We start from the raw sequence: 23,744 nt of genomic DNA, 5'->3' as shown, positions 1-23,744 counted from the left end.
TCCCATCCCCCTGCTTGTGTTCCCTCTCTCACGCTCTCTCTGTCAAATAAATAAAATCTTTAAAAAAAAAAACAAAACAGAATTTAAATAAAATTTTTAAAAAGAAAAAAGGGGGCTATCGTCCTTTATACCACCTTTTAGAAAGGAGATAGGCAAAGCATCTTGAAAGAACCTGTCCTTAGTATCAGTCATTCTAGGCTCATAGCAGGCCACTTCATAGCCTCGAAACATCACCCACCACCACACCCTGCAGGCCAGCAATGCCTTCTACGGTCCTATGCCCTGGGCCAGCAGTCACTGCAACAGTGTGTCAAATCTTCCTCTGACGTGACGATTCCTTCTGCAGGATTAGCCTTCTCCTTTCCTTCCTGCTTTCATAAACCACATGCACCCTCCCAAACAACTCAAATGTTTGCCTGAAGCTTTTCCACACAATCCAGACCTCAAACCCCATCTCCTGCCATTTTTGCTCCTCACATAATATGCTCTAGCCACAATGAGCTTCTGAAGGATTCTAGATTACACATTCTTTCCAACCTAAGGGACTTTGAACATGCTCTTTCCCACATCTGTAGAGCTTGTCCCTCAATTCCTTGCTTGCCTGGTGAATTCTTAATTCCCCTTCAGGTCTCCAATTAAATGTCAGGACCTCAGAGGCCTTCAGTGACCAGCCTCATCCATCTAGCACCTATCACTGTAACTTGCTTATTACTTTCATGGGACGTTCAAAAAACTGTGGTTATTTTTTTCTACCTATTTATTTTCTATCCTCTCCATTTGAAAATACACTACAAGAAGGCAAGAATTTTGTCTTGCTCAGCACGGCATCCCAGGAGCTAGGACAGTACCTTTCATAGGAGGGGCATCCGATATGTGTCATTTGGCTGACTGGCTGGTTGGCTGGGCTACATGATTTGCCATGACTGATTCAATAACCAAAACCAGAGCCTCTGCTTGCTGACTGACAGCGGATAACTGCAATCCTAGGCATAGCATTAAGAAGTAGCTAGCCTTGAGGGAGTATGATTTGTATATCCAATTTCACTTGCTGACAGAAAAAAAAGCCACACGAGCACTAAGTCTTAAGCACTTAATACAATAGGGATTATGGAGCTCCGAGGGGAAAAAGTCCATAAGCACAAAGCTGCTGGGCTAGGAGATAAGGAGGCCCTCTTCTACCGAGGAATATCGATCTACAGAATAGATGTGGGAACCAGTGCCAAGAGATACAGGTGGGTATTCCTGTCCTGCTTCCTTCAGGCTTCAGAGTTAACGCAGCAGTATTTTCTATAATAATGATTCATTTTATCAGGAAAAACCCTATACATTAAATTTTACATAGCGAGCTTCACCTATTAAAAATACACTCACATAAAAAACAGAGAACACTCTGGCATATTGTTAAAATCTCCTAAATAGGCACTGAATTACAGGGTGCTGTCTCCACAGGACACATACAGAAAATATTTGAGTGATACATCACCCAAACATGACCAACGATGGTTTTACTAGCAAAGGTTTTAGTCCTGTGTTCAGCCATCACAATTTTCATTAAATGATCAAATGATTACTATAGACCATACTAACTTTACACTTCTATGCTTATTTAACCAACATTCCTATTTTTTCTACTTCCATTACAAGATGCAAAGCACTATGATCCCTCTGTGTTGTCCTTTCAGCTAAAACTGGTTAAAAACAAACATTTGTGGGGCGCCTAGGTGGCTCAGTTGGTTAAGCGACTGCCTTCGGCTCAGGTCATGATCCTGGAGTCCCGGGATCGAGTCCCACATCGGGCTCCCTGCTCAGCGGGGGGTCTGCTTCTCCCTCTGACCCTCTTCCCTCTCGTGCTGTCTCTCATTCTCTCTCAAATAAATAAAATCTTTAAAAAAAAAAAAAACAAACAAACATTTGTGTAACATCTTACACTTTATAATGCACAACTTCCAGCTGGACCAAGTTCTGGGTTATTTATAATGGATACAATGATGAGAAAAAAAGCCTCATCAAGACTATTTAATACTGTTCCTTGCATGGACATTTCTTTAAAACAAACAAACAACTACTTGAAAAGCGATATATAGCATGGGAAATGCCATGTTCGCAAAAATCAACTCCAAAAATTTTTAAAGAATATATATGCAGCTAATTTTAATTAGCATACAAATAACAAATGCTGGAAAAGCACTTGGGTCATCATTTAAAAATACATGCAAACAGACACAAAGAGAAAAAGAATATATTGCTGATGAGTACTGGACCATGCTTATCAGCTTGAATAGCTATTGTAGATACTATTTTAATTTGGTCATACTTAAAATTGAAAAGTTATTATTCTAAAAACCTAAGTACATAATGGACATGCTAGTGTTTCTTTTTAAACTACACCCCCATCACCAGGCACAGCTTTAAAATGTGTAATACGAAATGAGAGAATTTGAAAATCTGGTACAACAGAAGGAAAGAAAATTGTAAAATAAAACTGATGATGAAGTGTAAGAGCTGCACCAGGGGTCAACAACACTGTGTCTATTATTCAGTGGAAACACAGAATTTGCCTTTGGATACCATTTTAATGTCAAATCAAGAACTGTCAATCAGCACCATTTGTTTGTAATCCCTCATCAGAACCCATTGCCTCCATCTGAACATTCACAGGGAGGAATGCAGAGAGCATATCTACAAGCACTTAACCTTCATCAACCAACATTCATGCATGCTCATTAACTTTTTTTTATCCCACTTTCGAGCAGGACACAGCTCATACCGGAATAATAACTCGCTGATAATTGTTCAAGACAACAGCTGGACAGGCAGAGTGCAGAGGTGAACACTCTCATAGATTATGGGGTACAGTAATGCATTACAATTAGTATAAAGAGTCATATGCTCATGTTCAATCGTTTTCAAAACAAAAAGAAGTTAGGAAAATGTCAGTAAGAACAGCAATCCCCTCTAACTTTAACTCAGCATGGCTCACTGCCTGATTCTCTTAATGCTTCACTATTTTGATATAAACCAATGACAAGCACTGACCCCAGTTACTGTACCATTTCATGAATGGAAACAGTCATTTTGATGTAGTATAGTCAGACATGATCTAAACTTATGATCTAATTTAAAGACCACCAAGAGGGAAGGGAACATTTTACCCTAACAGTTGTTTTGTATTAAATCTTGTAAGTTCATTACTATTCCAAAAAGTGGCACTGATTACTAGGTCTTAAAGATGAATTCAAATTAATATCACTGAAGAAGCTTTAAATATCATTTAAAAAGGAGGCCTAGCTATGGAAGGGAACCTAGAGAATATCCAGTCCAAATGTCTGATTCATAACAGCTACTCTTCTTCTTTGCCATAAAGCAATACAAATGAAATTAGTATAATTGTTGGAAAAGGTAATCAAGAGGACATGATCACCAGTTGATCCTTGAGCTGGACTCAGGCAACTGGAGACTCCTCACCTGCTGTCCTTGGAATGTATGCTCTGACTACTGTTCCCACAGTGGAAGCTGTTCCAAGAACATAGCCTTGAGAGAGCAGGGTTTTGTTGAGACCATCCAGACATATACATGACTGAACCCAGTTAAAGCCTCTACATAAATTTTTTAAGATTTGATGGATAGGTGCAGACATGTACTCATCTTGCAGCGGCCCAAAACATGTCTTATAAGTTTCCTTGCTTTTTAAACCTGCCACCTACCAATCTGGAATGGTTTGCCTCCTTCTATGGTCTCTCCTTGCCCTCTGTGAACAGGGGGCCAAGTTTGTGAACCAATAATAAGAGTTGCCATTTATGAAGTAATGTGAATCAGGTATCATGCTAGGCATTCAGTAGAATGGTCTCAATATTGTGAGTAGCTATTAACTTCTTTTCAGATGAGAAAATTAACCTGAAAAAGACTGCGAATTCATCCAAATTAAAAAAAAAAATCAGAGACAGGATTCCAACCAGGCATTCCAAAATGAAGCTTTTGATGATTCCAAAAATGAAGCTTTTCATTGTTGTTGTTTTTTTTTTATATCAGAGTCTTGCTTCTATTTCCATTATTTTATTCCAGCATTCTGGCTATACAACTATTTGACTCTCTAGAATTAGACCAATTCCTGAAGGGTCTTTATTCTAAGATACAGTACTTAAAACTCCATATTTTCCCACTACATGGAGAAAATGCTCTTAAAATTCATATAATCTCTAGTCTTTGTACTTTAACTAGTTTCCTTTTGACATCCCCCTACCTTTATTTCTCCCACCACCCAGCTTAGACTTTCCAATCAAACTTCTTCAGGTAGTTGCTACTATACCCTTTCTCCATCTTACTTCCGTGACATTTAGTCACAAATGTCTCTGAGGTGAATTGCCAAACCTAAGTAAATACAACAGTCATTTCTCCAGTCCTACTTCCAGTTAGTGGTAATTGTCAAAGGAAATCACATAATCCACCTTGGGATCCACTATAATTTAAACTATAATCTGAAGTAAAACCTCAATAATATAACCCAGTGCTCACTGAACTCTAGCCCCATGACCCCCAACCATAGCTAAGCCATCTGTTTTTGTAAATGAACGATTACTGGAGCACAGCTATGGCCATTAGCTTACACAGAGTATGTAGCTGCTTCTGCCCTGTAGCAGCGCAATCACGGAGCAGGGGTAACGAAGAGCATATGACCCATAGGGACCGAAATATTTACTATGTGGACCTCAACAGAAAAGCTTTGCCAACCTATGATATAACCTATAATGAGGATCCATACAATATCTCAAGTCAACTGGGTAAAAATAAAAGCTGTTTCTCTTCAGCCAAAAATCTATAGACACCAGCTTAATTCACACTATTAACCCTAAATCAGCCTATGCTCTGCAATTCTTTCCAAAGTCCACCAGCTAATGATCATCTAAACCTGGTTCATTATACTTCCACAACTCTCTCTCATACCTTTTGTACTCCCATGGAAGGAACCTAGATTCAGGACTTTATCACCAATTCCCTGGGTAATTAGAGTGGTCTCTTAATGGTACCCCAGCCTATGGATTTTACCAACTACAACAAAGAGCTGTCCAATACTGACTTATCACACTAACACGGAGATTGAATCACACTACATCTCTATTCAATACATTTCAGTGTTTGTGACAGAATTTAATATATTTAATATTTTAAACTAATAATTGTGATAGGTCTAAATTTAAATGCCTGAATATTCCATACAAAGACCTCCATAATATGGACACAATTGTGTCCCAGTTCATCTTCCAGTGACATTGCCCCATCTCTCTCCCCCAAACCCCACAGAAGCTGAAGTACACACCATTACTGTTCTTTAGCTCCTAAGCCTACATATTTCCCCAAATACATCCAGCACACATGCCCATGCCTTTACTTACACTTTTTCTCTTTCTCCCTGTGTGTTCATTCACTAACCCATCCAACAAACTTATGAAGCAACAGTAAGCATCAGATACTGGCCTCAGTGAAAAGAATGTAATGGGGAGAAAGCAGACCTGGTTCTACCCATGGAAAGATTACAGTTCATTAGGAAAAGAGAACATTAAGTAGACACACAAATAAGAATTTTATGAGAATCACAAACCAGTGCTATGAATGAAAAGTAGCTATGTGGGATTGAATTACAAAGGGATCTATCCTAATCTGGAAAGTCAGAGAAGGCATTTCTCAAAGGAAAGGACACTAGAGCAAAGGAAGTTTGCATGGGGTCAGCAAGGTGAAGCTACCTCCCCTCATGGGATCTTTTCTAATTAATCCAGTTTCAATCAACAGATTTATAAATATGTGTAACAGCTGTGATATAATGACTAGATGTAATACTATATGGTCAAGATATTATAAAAACTGTTTAATAGCATAGAATGCATATGTACAAATAAAAATATATCACATATACAAATTTTGAAAAGATAAAAGGGAATACAGGCAAACCCTACCCTGATTTCAGGTAGGGTAGTAGAGTTTAGGGTGGTACTTTTTTCCTTCATCCATTTCTAAACTTTCTGTAACATAATTATTTTATAATGAATAAATTATAGCAGTTTAGTTAACTATCTTCACAAAATTTTAAACAGCATAAGTAATATTTCATGTCTACTTCACTCACATATAATATTTTATAGTTATAACATAGAATAACCCATAACACACGTATCTGTGCATTGCAAGCTTCCCAGTCATAAAACCTTTGAATCCTACCTCTGTTCAAATTTGCAATATTATTATTTGTATCTTAATGTTTCTCTACTTGATTAAAGCTTGTTATTAGCCTCTATAAGAGTTAATATACTTGAGTTTGTTATGTCCAATCAAATCTTTATGTGGTGATGGGTATTAAAGAGGGCATATACTGCATGGAGCACTGGGTGTTATATGCAAACAATGAATCACAGAAAAACTAATGATATAATGTATGGTGATTAACATAAAATAAAAAAAAAGAAATATGCCCTCAAAAAAAAAAAAGGAATAGTTTCAGTAAATTTTGAATTTTTTAAAAGCTTAAAGTCAACACCTGTCAAAGAAAGAAAGAAAAGGAAAAGAAAAGAAAAAGAAAAGAAAAAGAATGGAAAGAGGGAGGAAAGAAAGGAAAGGAAGAAAGGAAAGAAAGAAAGAAGGAGTGTTTGCAAGTAGAACCCTTATGCATTGCTGGAGGGAATGTAGAAAGATTCAGCCACTGTGAAAAAGTTTGGCAGTTCCTCAAAAAGCTAAATACATAATTACCATGTGATACAGCAATTCCACTCCTAAATCTGTTACCCAAAGAATGGAAAACAGGTATTTAAACAAATACATGTTCACAGCAGCACTATTCACAATAGCCCCAAAAAAGGGGAGGAGGACAGTTTCAATGTGCAAAGAATAAAAACTTCATATATACACAGGATGGTATATACATACAATACTATATACAGAAAAGGAATGTAGTACTGATGCAAGCTACAATGTGTATGATCTTAAAAACTATCATGCTAAGTGAAAGAAGCCAGATACAAAAGCATCACATATTGCAGATCTCCCATTTATACGAAACACCCAGTATAAACTCACACAGACAGAAAACAGATCAGTGGTTGCCAGGGCTGGAAAGAAAAAAGGGGGAGAAACTGCTTCATGAGTACGGGGTTTCACTTTGGACTGATGGAAATGTTTTAAAACTAGACAGAAATGGTGGTTGCACTCCACTGTGAATGTCCTCAATGCCACAGAATTATTCACTTAAAAAAATGGTTTTTATGTGATATGAATTTCAACTCATACCAAAAAAAAAAAAAAATCAATACCTAACAAAGGTGCAATTTTCGGGGGGGGGGGGCCTATAAAATGTGTTACAATCTATTTGTTAACAGTTATTCTTGGTTTGCACACATGGAATCAAGGTCCAGCCAACAACAAAACAGAATTTACCTCAACTCTTTCCTCCTCCTTATACAGATTCCTGCTGCTAAACCAAGCAAGAAAGGTCAATCATTTCAGCATCTAGATTCTAAACCTATCCCACTCTCAATCACCTTCATTGTTCCAATTTTTTTTTTAATCTAATTTACAGAAGAGCTTGTTATTCAATCAGAGCTAACGTCATCAGTGGCAGAGTTAATTGAGTCTTGATCACTTAAATATTTCTACTCTCCATCCAAAATTCCTATTTGCTTAAAATGGAGAAAAAAAAAAAAAAAAAAAAAAAAGCTTGTTGGAGGAGGATGAAATTATCCTACTCTTCTTTTTTAAAGGAATGAGAAACCATTCATTCATTCAGCAAGCATTAATTCACTGTCCACTCATGTGTCCGGCATTCTACTAGGGACAGCAATACAGCAGTAAAGGAAAACAAAGATCTCTCCCCTAAAGGAGGAGGGCAGAGAAAGAACAAGATAAACATATGCTTAGTAAATAAGAATATGCTAGAAGTTGATAAACGATTTTTAAGAAGAAAACAACAAACCAGGTAGAAAGAACTGGCATGGGGACACAGAGGCAGAGCACATGGAAAACAGCGGTAGCACTGAGTTGGAAAGCAAGTGCAGGAGCCTCATTGCGAAGGGGACACTGGAGTCAAGACTCAAGCTGGTAAGAGACTTAATTTTTCCTCTGCCATGTCCAAGGAAGGGAACCTCTGGGGACGTATCAGGGGGCTCTCCAGTGCGGCTGAAGTAAAAGAACAAAGGAGAGGTAGCAGGCAATGAAGTGAGAGAGCAGAGCAGCAGGAGAGGGAAGAGTTTCCAGAGGCTTTGGCACTCTCCCAGGAGAAGAGAAAGGGTTCGACCATGTGAAAGCAAAAAACTGCATGCAAGGCAGCAGCTAGGGGCAGAACGCAAGCAAGTTCTCCAATGCCTAACCTGGCGGAAGACATTCTGCCAATAAGGCTGTGACGGCAGCAGCTCCTGTGGGGAATTTTCCTAGGAGATGAAGAATGGGTAGAGCCTGCAAATTAAAACATTCAGGGTAAATGATGAAGACCCAGGCAGAGGCAATGAAATGCACAGCCAAACCTGGTGAAAAAACAGACCAAAAGTACTGAAGCCTAGTGTATAAAACAGAAAAATAACAAGAAGAATACAGCTAGAAATACAAGTTGGGCCAGACCCCAAAAAGCTACCCATAACAGAGAAGTGTTTTTTTTTTCTTTTTAATCTCTTAGAACGCGTGCACACATGGGATTTGATAAATGTGCTATTTGTAGGGGTGGAAAATCCGAAGACATCTGGCATGACTATCTCAGGAAGAGGAAGAATAGGAGAAAACAACAGAAAAGGTATTTAAGAGAAAAAGAGGTTGGAAGTACGTATGTAATGGATAAAATGGCTCTTAGAGCTTCCAAAGGTTAAAGGAACAAAAGAAAAGAGGTCACTGTGCCACACAGGTAGTCAGGGGAGCTGATACCAAGGTCATTTCCATACCAGTGCATGTGGACTTCCACGGACACCTTTCGGTCTCACCTCCCCTTTCGGTCTCACCAGGAGAGAGGGGAAAGAACACAAGGTGCCAAGTCAGGAAGAAGTGAATTCTTGACTTCCAGCTCCTTGATAGTGATTCGACCTATAGGGTCAGATTTTTAACTTCTCTGAGCCTCAGCCTCTACACATGAACATGGGAAGAAGGCCTAAAGCTCACAACGTTAAGGACTGTGCACAGTTACTGGGGCCAAGCAGACGCTCTTTTTCTCCTTTACTGTTTAAGTCAGCTCCTTTCTCTCATTGCTTTTTGCTTCCAACAGCTGTTCTGGACTTCTTACAACCCTAACATGATCAAGAATAATGAGAAATTTTGATTTATTGAGGTTGTAAGTTACGCTTATTCATCAAGAACACATTCACGAAAATAGCTTTGTTGACAAAGCGCACCTCAGAGATACAAAAATGGGCATGGGATGATCCCGTCAGTTGCCTTCTCTGTACTCAACAATCTCACAGAGGTAAAAAATGAAGCTGCACCCCAGTGATGATCAATTTGGATTATCTGGTTTATGGAAGATACTCTTTCATAAACAGGTAAGTTTACAAAACACACACACACACACACACACACATCGAGGAAATTCCATGGCACGAGCATTGCTACCACACTGAAGCTGGAAGAGACTACTGCCTTCCTCGCTATCAGTACTGAAAACAACACGCAATCTACTAAAGTGGGTAATGGAAATACAAATGATTGGTCAGTGGGAAAAGCTCATATTCACTTTTCTATAGATAGGCAAGATTTGAAACGAAGCACACTAAAACTTGAGAAAGGTATTATTCATAAAAAGTATAATTTTAAAACACACATTCAATCTCCAAATGCTAATATCCCTCATTTAAAAACAAACACAATTATTCCACTGTTATTTCAACTCTTCTGGGTTGAATCTTACGCTACGGGAGCAGCGTGCCAAACTGTCCCACTGTGACCTGTGAAACCCTGAAAAATAATTGGTTCTCTAATTGAAAAAGAAGAAAAGATGAAAGGAGGAAGAAGAGCTCGGCTTCGGGAAGAATGAGGTAAAGGCAGTATCATGATGGAAGAGTAGACCGGCAAATGACTAAGAGCCAACAATTAAATTAAAATAAATTGCTTATTTTGTGTGAAATGTGGTTGCATTAGATCTTTCTGATAAATGGGATTTCCTCAGTGATGAATTTTTTCCAATTAAAATAAACTTTTTATAGATTGTATTTGAAATTGCCCAGTGAAATATGCAATTATATATTTTCCAGGTTGTAATGAAATTATATGTTCATATCCATTTATAGATGCTTATGAGGTCTGAGTAATATCTGGACCAGGAAAACATCCCTCTTCCCAGGGTCTCTAACACAAAAATATTACTCAGATAAAAATATATTGTGAAACATCATAGAACAAGAGTAACAATCTGCATTTTAAAATATTTAACTAAACTTCAAAGTGAGGAAATTGTTTTTCAACAGGCAGTGTAGAAAGTTAATAATGTGATAAGTTATCTCCCAGAAGTTAATAATGTATAAAACAGTACACATTTCTTTTTCTAAATTAGAACCAGTCTTTCTTTCTTTAAATACATAGTAATAAGAGTAAAGAACCAATTTGTTTTTATTTTTATTTTTTTTTTAGATTTTTTATTTATTCATTTGAGAGAGAGACTGAGTAAGAGCATGAGGGGCGGGGAGGGGCAGGTCAGAGGGAGAGGGAGAAGCAGATAGCCCAACGCAGGGCTCGATCCCAAGACCCTGGGACCATGACCTGAGCCGAAGGCAGACAGTAATCAACTGAGCCACCCAGGCGCCCCACCAATTTGTTTTTAAATGCCAAAGGTCTTTAGGTTTTGGGAGGGTGTTTCTGGGTTGAAAAATAATTATATATATCTATACACACACAACTTAATAATTTCTCCGAAAAAAAAATAAAATTTATAGTGTGCATTACAAACTAAGAAATACATAGTAAACTGTGATACCTGTTGCCCATTAAATAAATATATTTGACTAAAAAGGGAAAAAAATTTTTTTCCTGGCACTTAGACATATGTAAGGATTTTTCCTAAAACTCCAGAAAGGCACTTAGCTGTGGCAATAAAAACATGTTAATGTGATTAGCAAAGATCCAAAGCTCAATAACAGAGTGAACAGAACAAATAACTTATAAAGTTAAAATGCCTCAGGACCCTAAGACGGCGCTCCTGTAAAAGAAATGCAGAGCTAAAGGAGACAGACATAATTTTGAGTGGAATTAACAGGGCCAAGTACCTTGTGAAATGTTGCAGTTTTAGGACAACCACTCATCCTAGCACCCCATCCTCCTCTATAGAAGATGACCATGTTCTAATCCCTAGAACCATAAATATGTTACCTTACATGGAAAAAAGGAACTTTGCAAATGTGATTACGATTACAGACCCAAAGATTGGGGCATGAGCATGGATTAGCTAAGTGCACCCAATTTAATCACATGGTTTTTCGAAAGAAACTTTCCCGGTGAACGTCATAGTCTGAGAAGGATGTAATTAAGGAAGCCAGGTATGTGGGCAGCTCTAGAAGCTGGACAAGGCAAGGAAGGGACAGATTGTCCCCTAGAGCCCCCAGAATGTAGCCCCGTTGACACCTTGATTTTAGCCCAGTGGGCCCATGATGCACTTCCAACAGAACGGTAAAACAGTAAATTTGCATTAAGTTGTCAAATTCACAGTAATTTTTTAGAGCAGCAATAGAAAATTAATACAAAGCCCCATTTGTGAGCATAAGGATTCCTCCTACCCTATGCTGGAAATGGACAGAAAGCTAAGAAAGTGGAGAAGTTAATCCTGGGTCCTGACATCATTAGGATGATGAATTTACCAAATCTGAGACAACCAACCACCAGACTTCTTGTCTAAATCACTTTTAGCTGGGTACTGTTTCCTGCAGGCGAAGTTCCTCACAGATTCACCGGAAAACACTAATTTATATACACTAATACAGCATATAAAATTCCAAAGTTGTCTTCCAATCTTAGATTTGGGGGCTGTAAGACATTCTAAAATAAATACTTCTCACTTCAGGAGTTTTGCCCCTCTTATTGATTATTTGACATGCTACGAGAAAAATAGAAATACCAATATTCATTAAGTTATAAAGACAGCTCTATATATTTCCTTAATTTGTTACGAATTTAGGAAACAAGAATTGGGCGGAACCGCTCAAAGTTCTTAATATGTCAAAACAGTAGAACTTCAACAATTATATATGGTTCACCTAAATAATTTCTTTAGCTTATACTATAAAGCGGGAGGAGGGAAAAAAAAATCTATTCCTGAAAAATTATCACTCCTCTGAACCTTCTGCTAGCACTCTATGAAAATAAGAAAATTAACAGTTATCACCCTTCCTGCAAACCCTGGGGAGAATTTTGGCCATAAGCTTTCCTTGGCTCTTGTATTTGCCTATCAACTACAGGTTCCCTATGCCTTAATGCACCCCAGTTCTGTAATTACATTAAGCCATACATAGCATCCTCGTTAATCTTTGAAACTGTAAATAACGGTCAAAAATAATAACAATTAACAAGAACAAGTCAGATTTTATAAAGTACAGACTGAGCTTTTCAAGTTCACGCTGAAATCATTAGCTCAACACTCGAAACCTGAATCACACCAAGTTAAAAGTTAAAATTCTGCTTTTAAATTTCATAAAATCACAAAAATTATTGGCTCAGCTCCATTAATGACTTGTAAACTGAATGAAAAAAAAATCATGGAAAAACTCAGAAAAAATTAAGAAGAAAAAAAAATGGTCTTTATTCCTGATTCAACAGATCCCTCCTTCTCCTGGAACTTAATAAAGCATTTGACAGTGAAGACATACACAAAAATGAAAGAAACAGGATGTACAGAATCTATTAATATTTTCTAAAACTGACGGTAGAGATCCGTGTGAGAGAAATCTTCTGAAGTGGCCACTAATACAGGTCAGTTACCTCAGCAGTCCTATGGTTCTAAAGGCTTCATTTGGAAGTGGGGCTAGAGCTGGCCAGGTTCCGTAGAAGAGTCAGAGGAGGTACACAAAATTTTACAAGTGGAAATGAACCTGCATTCCCAAAATTTAAGTTCGGCTAATAATTCTTGAGCAACTAACAATGAGCTGGGCATTGCAAAAGATGCTTTAAAATCTTCAAGATATAATCCTCACATCACCTTGTGAGATGGGTATCATCTCCCCCATTTTATAAAGAACTATAGCTGCCAAAGCCGGGGTCACACGCGGGTGTGGGGGTGACTCCACTGCCCCTCTCTCCTCCTGTACACGCCACAGCATGGTGTTAGTATTTACAGCTCAAATACTTACAGAAGTGAATAGAGGAACCAAATGATGAAAGATGGTCATAATAAAAAGTGGCAAGTTTTTAAAGCCTTTAATATAAATTGTGGGATGAGGGTGAACTGCTGTGGGGCAGTGCTAAGGTGGCAGGAGATGAGAGGGAAATTATTTTAAATCAAAGAAGAGCACTTTAAATAAAACATAACAGGATTTCTTTTAATCAGAGAAGCAGCATGGCACAGCAGAGAGGCCATGGCTTTAGACTCAGATCTGTATTCCATTCAGAGTGGCAGCCCCTTTTAGCTCAACTTCGCTTGAAGAGTGTAACTTTTTCTTACATACAAGATCTAGGCAATATTTGCCTTGGTTCTTCCACAGGATTATTTTGGGGAACCAATAAAATGATAGGAGGTAAACACAACTGCTAAAAAAAAAAATATATATGTTATCAATACTGTTGTATTATTGTCTAATTAAGGAGTTCTGTATTTTTGCCAGATTTGACATATGCTTTTATCAACAAATGCATTACAGTCTGTTAAAGTAGACCCAAAAATGGACGACCTGATGTTAAAGTCACCATAAAAAGGTATTCCTAGTTGGGTGAAGTATCTTATTCACGTTACAAATAAGGTACTGGTCCCTTGAATTAAAAAAAAAAAAAAAGGAGGGGGTGGTGCCTGAGTGCCTCAGTTGGTTAAGCTTCCAACTCTTGGTTTTGGCTCAGTAGTGATCTCAGGGTCCTGAGACTGGGCATGGAGTCGGCTTGAGATTCTTTCTCCCTCCGCCTGCCTGTGCTCACACACTCTCTCTCTCTCTCTCTCTCAAATAAATAAAATCTCAGAACAAAACAGAAGGGCTGCATATATATTCTGAGCTAGAGCTCTCCCCCAACTATGGTGGCTGAAAATTTGTTCTATTACACCACAGCTTAAGGTTCTTCCTACGAAGTCCTGCTTTCCCCACCTTCTACCCTTCACGTGCATTACCCACAGCATACCCCCTAAAAAAACTCCTGTACTCCAACCTTTGGCATCTGCTGTTGGAGGGACCCAACTGACAAAATAGGCTTCTGTATTAATGCATTAAACAACAATATTTTAATATATCTGAAATAATTCTAATGGGATATAAATGAAAGTATATATAAACTTTACAGGTAGAAATGGCCTAGGTGCTGGTGCATTTGTTGCCTATATTTACAATTGAAGGAAAAGCTAAATTTCAATTAGAGGTTAGTGAAAGTAATGATTTTTTTTTTCGTTATCCAAGTTCAAAGACCCCAAGTTAAAAATTCCTGGATTAGATATGTCTGACTTGGAAATAACCACTTTTTTAAGACACAGACAAACACCTAGACAAGTGAGAGCTGTGAGAACCAAAGATTTCTAACCTGGTGTTTCTCCTTAGATGCCAGGAAATCTGTGAATGCTTATGTTAAATGCACAGAATGTGTTACAAATTATAAGCTGTGACTAAATAATTTAACTTTGAGGGACAAAACACACCCAGCTCACCTAAACACAAATATATAATTACCTCAAAATCTAACTTAGGAAATTTAAGGTTAAAAAAGTTATTTTCATAAGGGTTTTTTTTTTTCCCCTGTTACAAAAGAATTTACTACATTGTTTATTTAGTATCCAGTTCCAACAGCATACAAGCCAGCGGGAAGCCTCTTACACCTGTCTCCTCAGGACTCTCCTACCCCCCACCTTCTCGTGCTCCACAGTGGTGGCATCCAGTTGCTCTACTAAGACCATGCGATCCTATTTCTTCCAAGCCTGGCAAGTGTGTGTGGAGGTAGGCATGGGGGACAGGGAAGAATGCAGAATGGCAGAGGGAGGGGGCAGTGAACAGCCAGATTTACAAATATCATTTTAAGATTAAAATCCTGCATTGAGAAGGATGACTCTCCTTTATATTTTCAGGTGAATAATACTGTACACTAATTATGAGTGGGAGTCTTGAGTGCTAGAACATAATGTAGACAAGGCAAAGAAGAACCGCCTGAAATAGGGAAGTGTAGTTTGAGCAACCAGAGTTCAACAAGAAATGCCCTGGGTCAATGGGGAGAAGACAGAAGATATGGGAAATGGAAGCGAAATCCCGAGGGGAAAAAATATGTGAGGACAGTAAAATGTAACAACCTTACAATGTTGTCAAAAGGGGACAGCTACAGGTGCAAACTACAAGAATTAAAACACCAAGGTGACTTTGTAATCTAGAAGGAACACAGTTTACCCCAATCTACTAGTCAAGTGACTCCAGTGAATCCAGTGCTCCCCAGTACCCCTCCTTTCTCCAATGTTAAAAGGAAAAGAGAGAATAGGAAAAAAGCGGGGGGGGGGGGGGAGCTATGTTTATGAGCACCTCCCCCCCCATGCACACACGTCTAAGCCTCCTCCCTTTCTGTTTGCAGCATTTGTACAATATACAAGTAATATGCCTAGTTACAGGGGCCTTTAAAATTCCCGTTACACCATGTCAAAAATATGCTGTATAACTAAGCATGTAACTGAAGCATTCTGGGACTTTAAAGTCGCCTGTGGCTCCGGGCTAAAAAACCCACTCTCTTTAGCCTTTTTCTCTATTTCTTTAAAGCTTTCAGAATACATTTCTGTTTCTTTAGCAACCCAACACAAAATACAAGTAATTGGTAACAATGAGATACTTTCCAATGGTGAAGCAAGACATTCCTGACCTATCCTATTGTTTCCTTAAGTCTTTAGTTCTTTTCAGATTCAGACACAGACAAGAACCGAAGGATAAATCCCTAGGGAAATACTTAATTCTTCATGGACTTCCTCCTCAATCTTTCCAAATTAGTGTTTGTCAAAACACTTTTTGTCAAAAAACTTTAAGTTATGTTGCATTCATCTTGGCATCACCTATTAACACGCATTCCCAACACTGTGTTATAAATTACATTATTCATCTTAATGTAGTCTTGTGAGGTAGTTTAGGATTTTTTTTTGTTTTTATATATACACTTTGTTCATACAGAGGAATAAATTGTGTTTCAAATACAAAGCGACATCCTGAACACAGCCAAGTTCCTGGGATAATCCATGGTTTATCACTCCCTACTTCAATACTTTGTCCACTGAACTATGAGGTCAGAAATCTAAGCTTGATTTGTTTTTAAGTGCATAATCCATTAACTGTTTCCATATGCCATAACTGTTCAGTTGAGAAATTTATAAATGTTTATTAGCCCTATCTGGCAAATAGGATGCACCTGTTATAAAATGTGATTACTTCAGAAAGCTAACAATTGTGGAATCACATTTTTATAATAAATCAGTCTAAGTGAATTAGACTATTCACGTATTTTCAGAAAGCCCTTTAATCCCTATTAAGTTAATAGTTTGTGAATAATGAAAGAAATTAATATTAATTTTAGTTGATAAATCCAACACCAATAACCTGTTAGTATACTTTAATCCATTTTCCAACAGCCTGTAAAAATTAGCCAATAGATGCTTCCAATCTGGTAAAAAATATGCAGGTCATTAGCATTATTTTGATACCAAATGTTCAATATATGAATATTGTGATTACATTTCAAAGAGATATATATGCAATTTTCTTTTATAATCTTGTTAAATTTTAACAGGAGCCCAAGTGAGTAAAACATGACAGCCCTTTCTATATCAAAATCAACATTTGTCGTTCCATTCCTCATTCTTATGCTTCAACTTGAGGGAGAACTTGACTGAGTTTCACGGAGACTGAGTTTCACGGACGCAGGAATGGGCACATGTCTGCCTTTCTCTCTAACAGTGTCCCAGGTGCGAATCACAAGGCCTAGCATACACTGTATACCAAATAAATATTTGCTGACTTGAACAGCAGTAGCCAAATATAGGAAAGAGAAAAGGTGGGAGCAATGAATGAGGAAGAAAGCGAGAAAGAAAAATATGACCAGGAAAATGCCTATGTGTTATTTTCAGAAGAATTTAAAATATGGAAAGCTAAGATAGAACTCGAAAATTCAGGATTGAGAAAGGCAAGGAAACCAAAGTGATACCCGATTGCAAAATAAGGTACAGAAGAGAAAGTGATACAAACTGAATCAGGGAAACATGTTGATTTCACAAGAAAAGGCTGAGACAGTTTCCTTATATTCCTCAAGATAGGGCACAGGCACTTCCCTATTAAAGCAATGTTAAAAACATCACAGGGAGGTTAGTTTAAAAGACAACATTATTAAAATCTGACGGGGGCGAGGCGGGGAGGGGCAGCGGGGGAGATATTATAAACAACAACATGAATCAGCCAGGAAAGCTCATACCTAGAATATCTTGCTATGTCTACCAGAGCACAGGCCAGGGTGGTATTCTGAGGAGATAGCATTGTTGTGCAGAAGAAAAATCTCAGTAGAGATGTGGTCCTGATTGGACAAGGTAACGTGAAGATGGCCCAGCTCAGGGAGTGGTAAACCACAGGTGCTCTATGGGTACTATTAGGCCACAATTAGGCCCTCTTCCCTTTCCAACTTTCAGGGTATAAGACCACTAAAACCCAGTCATCTTAACCTGAAAGTTTGTAAAACCCAAAGCAGTGTCCTCCATAAGAAAAAAATAATAAAAATGAGTAACAACAACAACAACAAAGTAGAGAGCATGTGATTAGAACAGAGAATAAATGGTTGAATTTAGTTTCCTTTTTTCTTTCTACCAGTTTCAAACGTTTAGGGAGCACAACTGACTGACATTTTAAATTCCTGGGATGGAACTTCCACCTTTGTAATCCAAGAAATAGCTTTGGGTTTTTTGTTTAACAAATTTATACCCCCTTCGCCCATTTCCCAGACCCACGCCTCTGGCAACCACCAAGCTGATCTATAAGCTTAGTTTGCTTTTACTGTTTGTTGCTTTGAGGTTCTACATATAAAAGAAATCATACAGTATTTTTCTTTCTCTGGCTGACTTATTTTCAGTTAGCATAATGCCCTCCAGGTCCATCCATGTTGTCACAAAATGCCCTGGTTCTTCGACAAAAGAATTACTACAATGAGAAACAGATACACTAGTTCTCTAAAAACCCCGTAGAGTCTCTAATGATGGGAATCCTGGGTCCTTCCGTGTTCAACTGTGATGCAAACCAATGATGAAAATCAACCAGGAGGCAATGCCTCTCCCTTACCCCTGCCAGCTAGGGAGCAGAGAGCAACTGTAGGGCCATCTTGGACTGAATAAGTGACTAGGTTTAATTTTGATTTCTGCAGAAATCACAAAATTGATTCAAAGTAACCTCTGGAGTCACGGGAGATGGGCAAAAAGTTAGGATTTGGACCTAAAGCCTCAGGGGCCAGGCCGTGAATAAAGAGACAAGGAGAAACATGTCCACTCCACCAGCCCACAGTCTTGTCTAAGCTTTCCAGGTACTCTCCTCTGGCCTTCCTTTCTGATCTTTACTACATAATAGCTATAGGAAGTCCTACTTTTCTGAAAGCAGCAATTTTGTTTTCCAATAAAATACTTAAGCACTAGTAATGCTAAAAAGCACTCTTAATTCTCCTTGAATAATGTTCTCTAGGAATTATTCTTTAAAATCCAGACCAAAAAGTTGTCACCTTCTCAGCTTGCCACTGTGAAATGTTGGCATCACCCAGGGGAACAACCTTGGGCTTCCCCACCTTTCCTGGTCACCATGGAAGTATCCTCCACTGTCACTGAAGAAAGAAGGTAGCATCTGAGCTGAGACAATAGAAGTCATGGGTCTCTGCCAGCCTCTAAGTCAAATGAGAGACTCTGGGCCGAGGGGACAGCATGTCCAAAGGCAGAGAGGGATGGAAGTACAGAACACTCACAAAAAGATCATCCTTCCCTCACCTTACCCTTTATAACTAATATTAGATTCAGCAAATACATTTTTTTCTTCAACCTTGAATCTCAAGGCTAAAGTTAGATGACTTAAGAATTTTTTAAAGGTCCAATTATTTCATTTAGGGCTAGCACTACAGCTAAATTAAAGACATGCTAACAAGTTTCCCTTTTGAGCCTCATTAATTAAGAAAGTAATCAGAGTAAAGAGAAAAAAAAAAGAGACAGTAGCTGGATGGCAGTATTACTTAAATAGCTTTAAGGTACCACCATTTGTACCTACTAGGAAAGCAAAGGGAAAACTAATCAATTCCAGATTACGAAATCTGAAATTCTGAAGTGTTTTACATGTAAATACACATTTTAACTGCCATATATTTTCCTTGATTGCCTGAAGAGCACACTAATCTTATTCAGAGAAAATGTTCTTTCTCCATAATCAAAAGGTAAAATTAAGATCTGCTTACTTCACAAGTTTTCCTAGGATAAGCTTGCTGAGAAAATTCCCACTGTTTTCAAAGATCAAACTACATCAGTTTTACTATTTTGATCAAGAACAGTGCCCAAAAATATCTGAAGGCTCTGGGTTTATCCCAAATTCTGGAAAACCACCTTAATTTACAAATACCTTTTAGAGTTTCTAACTTACATTATTTTTTAGAAAAAGATTCTAATTTACAATTATATTTTATAAGCATTTCAAAGGAATGCAAATGATTTTTTTTTTAGTATCTGCCAATATCCTTTCATTGCCGTGATTGTCAAGTTAAATCAGATACATAGCACAGTGCCTAACACATAGTAGCTTTTAAGATTTTATTTAAGAGAGAGAGAGAGAGAGCACAAATGGGGTGGGGGAGTGACAGAGAGAGGGAGAAGCAAGCTTCCCACTGAGCAGGGAGCTCAATGACATGGGGCTCGATCTCAGGATCCCAAGATTATGACCTGAGCCAAAGGCAGATGCTTAACTGACTGAGCCACCCAGGTGCCCCCATAATAGGTATTTTAAGAAGTTAATTCTTCCCTCTCTACAGCAAGCCTTCCCATCTCCAGCTGGAGTACAATCTCTCTTCTCCAGCAATCTGTGCTCAATGAGCCCAGGGTCATAAGTGGCACAATTTGTGGTGAAAAAGTTTCCTTTTTGAAAATTAAAAGGTAATCACTGATATAAGTACCTTGTAATATAGGCCTAAAATGTAAGCATTACATAACTTAAAAATTAACTTAATAGTTTAAGTGGATATCAACTCTCAAACATATGTGGTGGAAACCCAATTTTTAGGCAAGAATAATGTTTGAGTTATTTAAAAACAAAACAAAAATATCACACCAAACAAGTAAAAGCTTTCACAAAAAATTTTGGAAATGAATGCTATTACTTTTAATGAAAAGATCATATAATCTATTCATATATTTCTATTTTAAGCTAGCCTTCAAGGTATTCTATAAATTTGGTATTTCTATCTCATGTGACTCATGCTAATTATTGCTACACTCTAATATTAAAGGGTGGTAAAATTATAACTAGAAAAAAGGCTCACATTTTGTTTGTTTTTCTAGGTCCCATTGACTGAAAGGAATTCTCATGCCAAAATCCTCTGTGAAAACATCCTCCTTTTCAAAAGTCCAATTTAGAACACCTTCAAAAGATACTATACTGAAATTTGACAAAGTTCTGTATTAACCATTTGCATTTTAAAGACTGTTCATGTGATAATCCAAATAACAAAATCTGTATTTTAAACATTTCCTTTCATTAGATAATTTAACCATTAGTAAAGTAAAAATATGTCTAGGACTCTTAAAATAATGCTCTCTAGAAGTTAATGTATAAGAATCGGCAGTGTTAACGTACTAAAATTAACAAATAAGCACTATGTTCAACATACCTTTTTGTTGGCAACAAAATGTATTCTCAAGTTTACAAAGCAAATCCACATTTTCATACTTATTTTCATTTGCTTTTATCCAGAAACAGTTTTCAGTCATTTCATGAGGTCTGATCTGCAATCAGAGAGATGGATTCATAAATAGTTGGGTGTTTCACCTCTCCCAGTGCAATCACTATGCTCAGACCCAGGGTCCCATCGCTGCCAGCAGATGTTTATGAAGCAATCCCTGTAATATTTTCCCCCAAAGTGTGTTCAACAGAATCCAAGTTCCCCAGGAAGCTAAGATTTTATTAAGGGGGGAGTGGGGAGTTCCACTACCACATAGTTGAGGGTTTGAAGCAGAGTGAAATAAAATTTGTGGCTTCTTAATTATACCTATCAGAGTCTTTAATAATGCTCATGTGCACTGCAACAATTCAAGTGCAGGATACATTACACAGCCCCTCCCAAGGTTGTCTGACCATGAAACCATCTTTCTACAGAATTCAGAATTTCTATGTCCTGACTAAATATCAACTTCCGACAACTAGTATTGGTTTTTCCAATGGCTACCCACATAGAAAAGTTCCAAAGATCACTAACATCGTCCTTTTGAGAAACACTTCATAAAGGGTTCAATGATGATAATGTTGAATTATCAATTTGATGATGAATCAAATCCCATTTAACAATTATTAACTCTCACCAAATTTCTAAACCAGAAAGCCTTAGTCGAGAGAAAAGGGCTTTGTCTCAACACTTTAATTCACATAATGCCTATTTAATGTCACTGTGTAAATATAAAATTAAATTTTAATGTAGGTGATAGTATGTTTTCTTCCATTTAGTTCTGTTTTACCTTTAACCAATTCAATCTCCTCATGCTGGTTTCAGGTTTAAATTCTTTCTTTGGTTTTAACCCAAATGGTAGGGTTGGTGGAGGAGGAGAGTTTCGCCCGCTGAGAAATCCCAGGGGAGGTGGTGGGGGCACAGGACCACCAAAGGGCATTGGCATTCCTGGAAGTGGAGGAGGGGGTGGGGGAGGGGGTGGAGGTGGCCCGCCTCGGCAGGAGGGCAGCGGCGGGGGAGGAGCCAGTGCTGGGGGGCCAGTTCCATTTTCTTTGGACAGCGGCAAAGCGTTATTCGTACCAGCTGGCAAGGCACCAAACTAGAGAAGAGGACAAAAGAAACATGACTAAAAACACCTACAACACATGCAGAAGTACACTTTGCTCAAAAATTTATTATTTTAAATCAAAGATAATTCACTATCAGCAATTTCACATGGGTTAACCAAAAAAAACAAAATTCCAACCAAGTTGGGGTTTTTTCCCCCCAGTTAAAGAATTTCACTTTTGTTTTCATAAAAGTGTAATTGCCAGAAATATTATTTCCTATTTTGGTAGTTATGGCCATGCAGGTGGAGATATCCAGGAAGGATATGGGTATATGGGTTTAGAAGATTTGAAAATCAGCAGTTTCTAAGTGATAGTTCAAGTCATGAGAGTAGCTAAGTTCACACAGTATGGACAGAGCATCTAGCATAAAGAAAAGTCTATGTACAGAATTCTATGGAATACTAGCATTTAAATGAGAAGTTAAACAATAAGATCAAGACAGACTTAAATAGTATTGTCACATCATGTGACATGTGCCAATGACCTTGAGAGGAGGAAAAAACAAAAAGAAAAACCTGAAATTCGTAAGTAGGACCTGCAGGGGCACATCATGATCCTTGTGAACTAACTGGCCTTCAAGTGGCTTTCATATATAATTCCATGTAGATGCCAATCTCACAGCGATTTCAGGGCCTTGGCACATGCTATTCCTTCTGCCTGGATCCAGGAGTCTCCGCATATGGATCACTTCCTGCTGGTCCTTTCAGTCTTAGCACCTCCCTTCCTCAGGAAAGCCTCATCTGACCACTCCTTTTACACTGATAGCACTGCTTCTCTTTGATTGTACTTATCAAAGTGTTCAATACTTAAGGAATCAATCATTAGCATTTCTCTCTTTGAGAGATTATAAGCTCCACAAGGGAAGTGACTAAGTCTGTAGAATTTACTATTCTTTTTCCAGCACCTAAGGTTGCGACTGGCAAATGACAGCTACTGAAGAAATACGTGTAGGATGAATGGATGAAAGATGAGAGAAAAAGCAGACAAGTACAGGTTCATGAATCACAAGTGAAGCAGGGGCATGCTGATATTCAACAGTGTCCAAAGTCACAGAGAAGCAATGCAAAATCAGGAGTGAAAAAGAGCCAAGGATGTCCACTCGTCACTTTTGTCCTTTTGTTTCTATGGCATGGTAAGAATAAATGCATTTTAATTATCATAAAGAAGACGAGAGTTGATAAATTTCTTGTAGTATGATCATTTTCCTGTAATTACTTCAATTCAGACACACACACACACACACACACACACACACACACACACACACCCCTTGCAAATGGTGGCATTTAGTAAATGTTAATAAATCATTTGAAAACTTTCATTGCACAATTATGGAAAAGAGATCATGTATAAAAGCCTGAAATTGACATCTGAGATCAGCACAAAGAAAAAGTGTTATAAAAGAAACTGAAACCACAAATCAAACATATCTTAACAAAAAATTAACTATAAAGTAGAATCAATTCAGCATTATGCTGCATTGCTGTTAGAATGGATAGTACTGCCCTCTGAATGTTAAAGAAGTATGTATGTTATATTCACACTCAATATGCATTTTATAATTAACTACTAATGTCTTAAAGATATGGTTAGATTTCCGCT

General features: G+C 37.9%; 1 protein-coding gene across 1 annotated transcript in view; it reads right to left on the bottom strand.

Moving 5' to 3' along the window:
- The window catches only part of DIAPH3 (diaphanous related formin 3), a 485,828-nt gene that overhangs the window by 287,696 nt on the left and 174,388 nt on the right, over nucleotides 1-23,744 (bottom strand). Inside the window, exons 16-17 of the mRNA XM_035003260.1 lie at nucleotides 21,824-22,132; nucleotides 20,983-21,097 (exon numbers count right to left, since the gene is read on the bottom strand). Coding sequence (XP_034859151.1) covers nucleotides 20,983-21,097; nucleotides 21,824-22,132 — 424 coding nt within the window. The remainder of the gene's footprint in view (nucleotides 1-20,982; nucleotides 21,098-21,823; nucleotides 22,133-23,744) is intronic.

This window comes from Mirounga leonina, unplaced genomic scaffold (genome assembly GCF_011800145.1).
Source record: "Mirounga leonina isolate KUSES-001 unplaced genomic scaffold, KU_Mleo_1.0 Mir_127, whole genome shotgun sequence".
In the NCBI taxonomy this organism is placed as follows: Eukaryota; Metazoa; Chordata; class Mammalia; order Carnivora; family Phocidae; genus Mirounga; species Mirounga leonina.
Note: the sequence above shows the minus strand (reverse complement) of the source record. Positions and strands in the feature narration are given on the sequence as shown.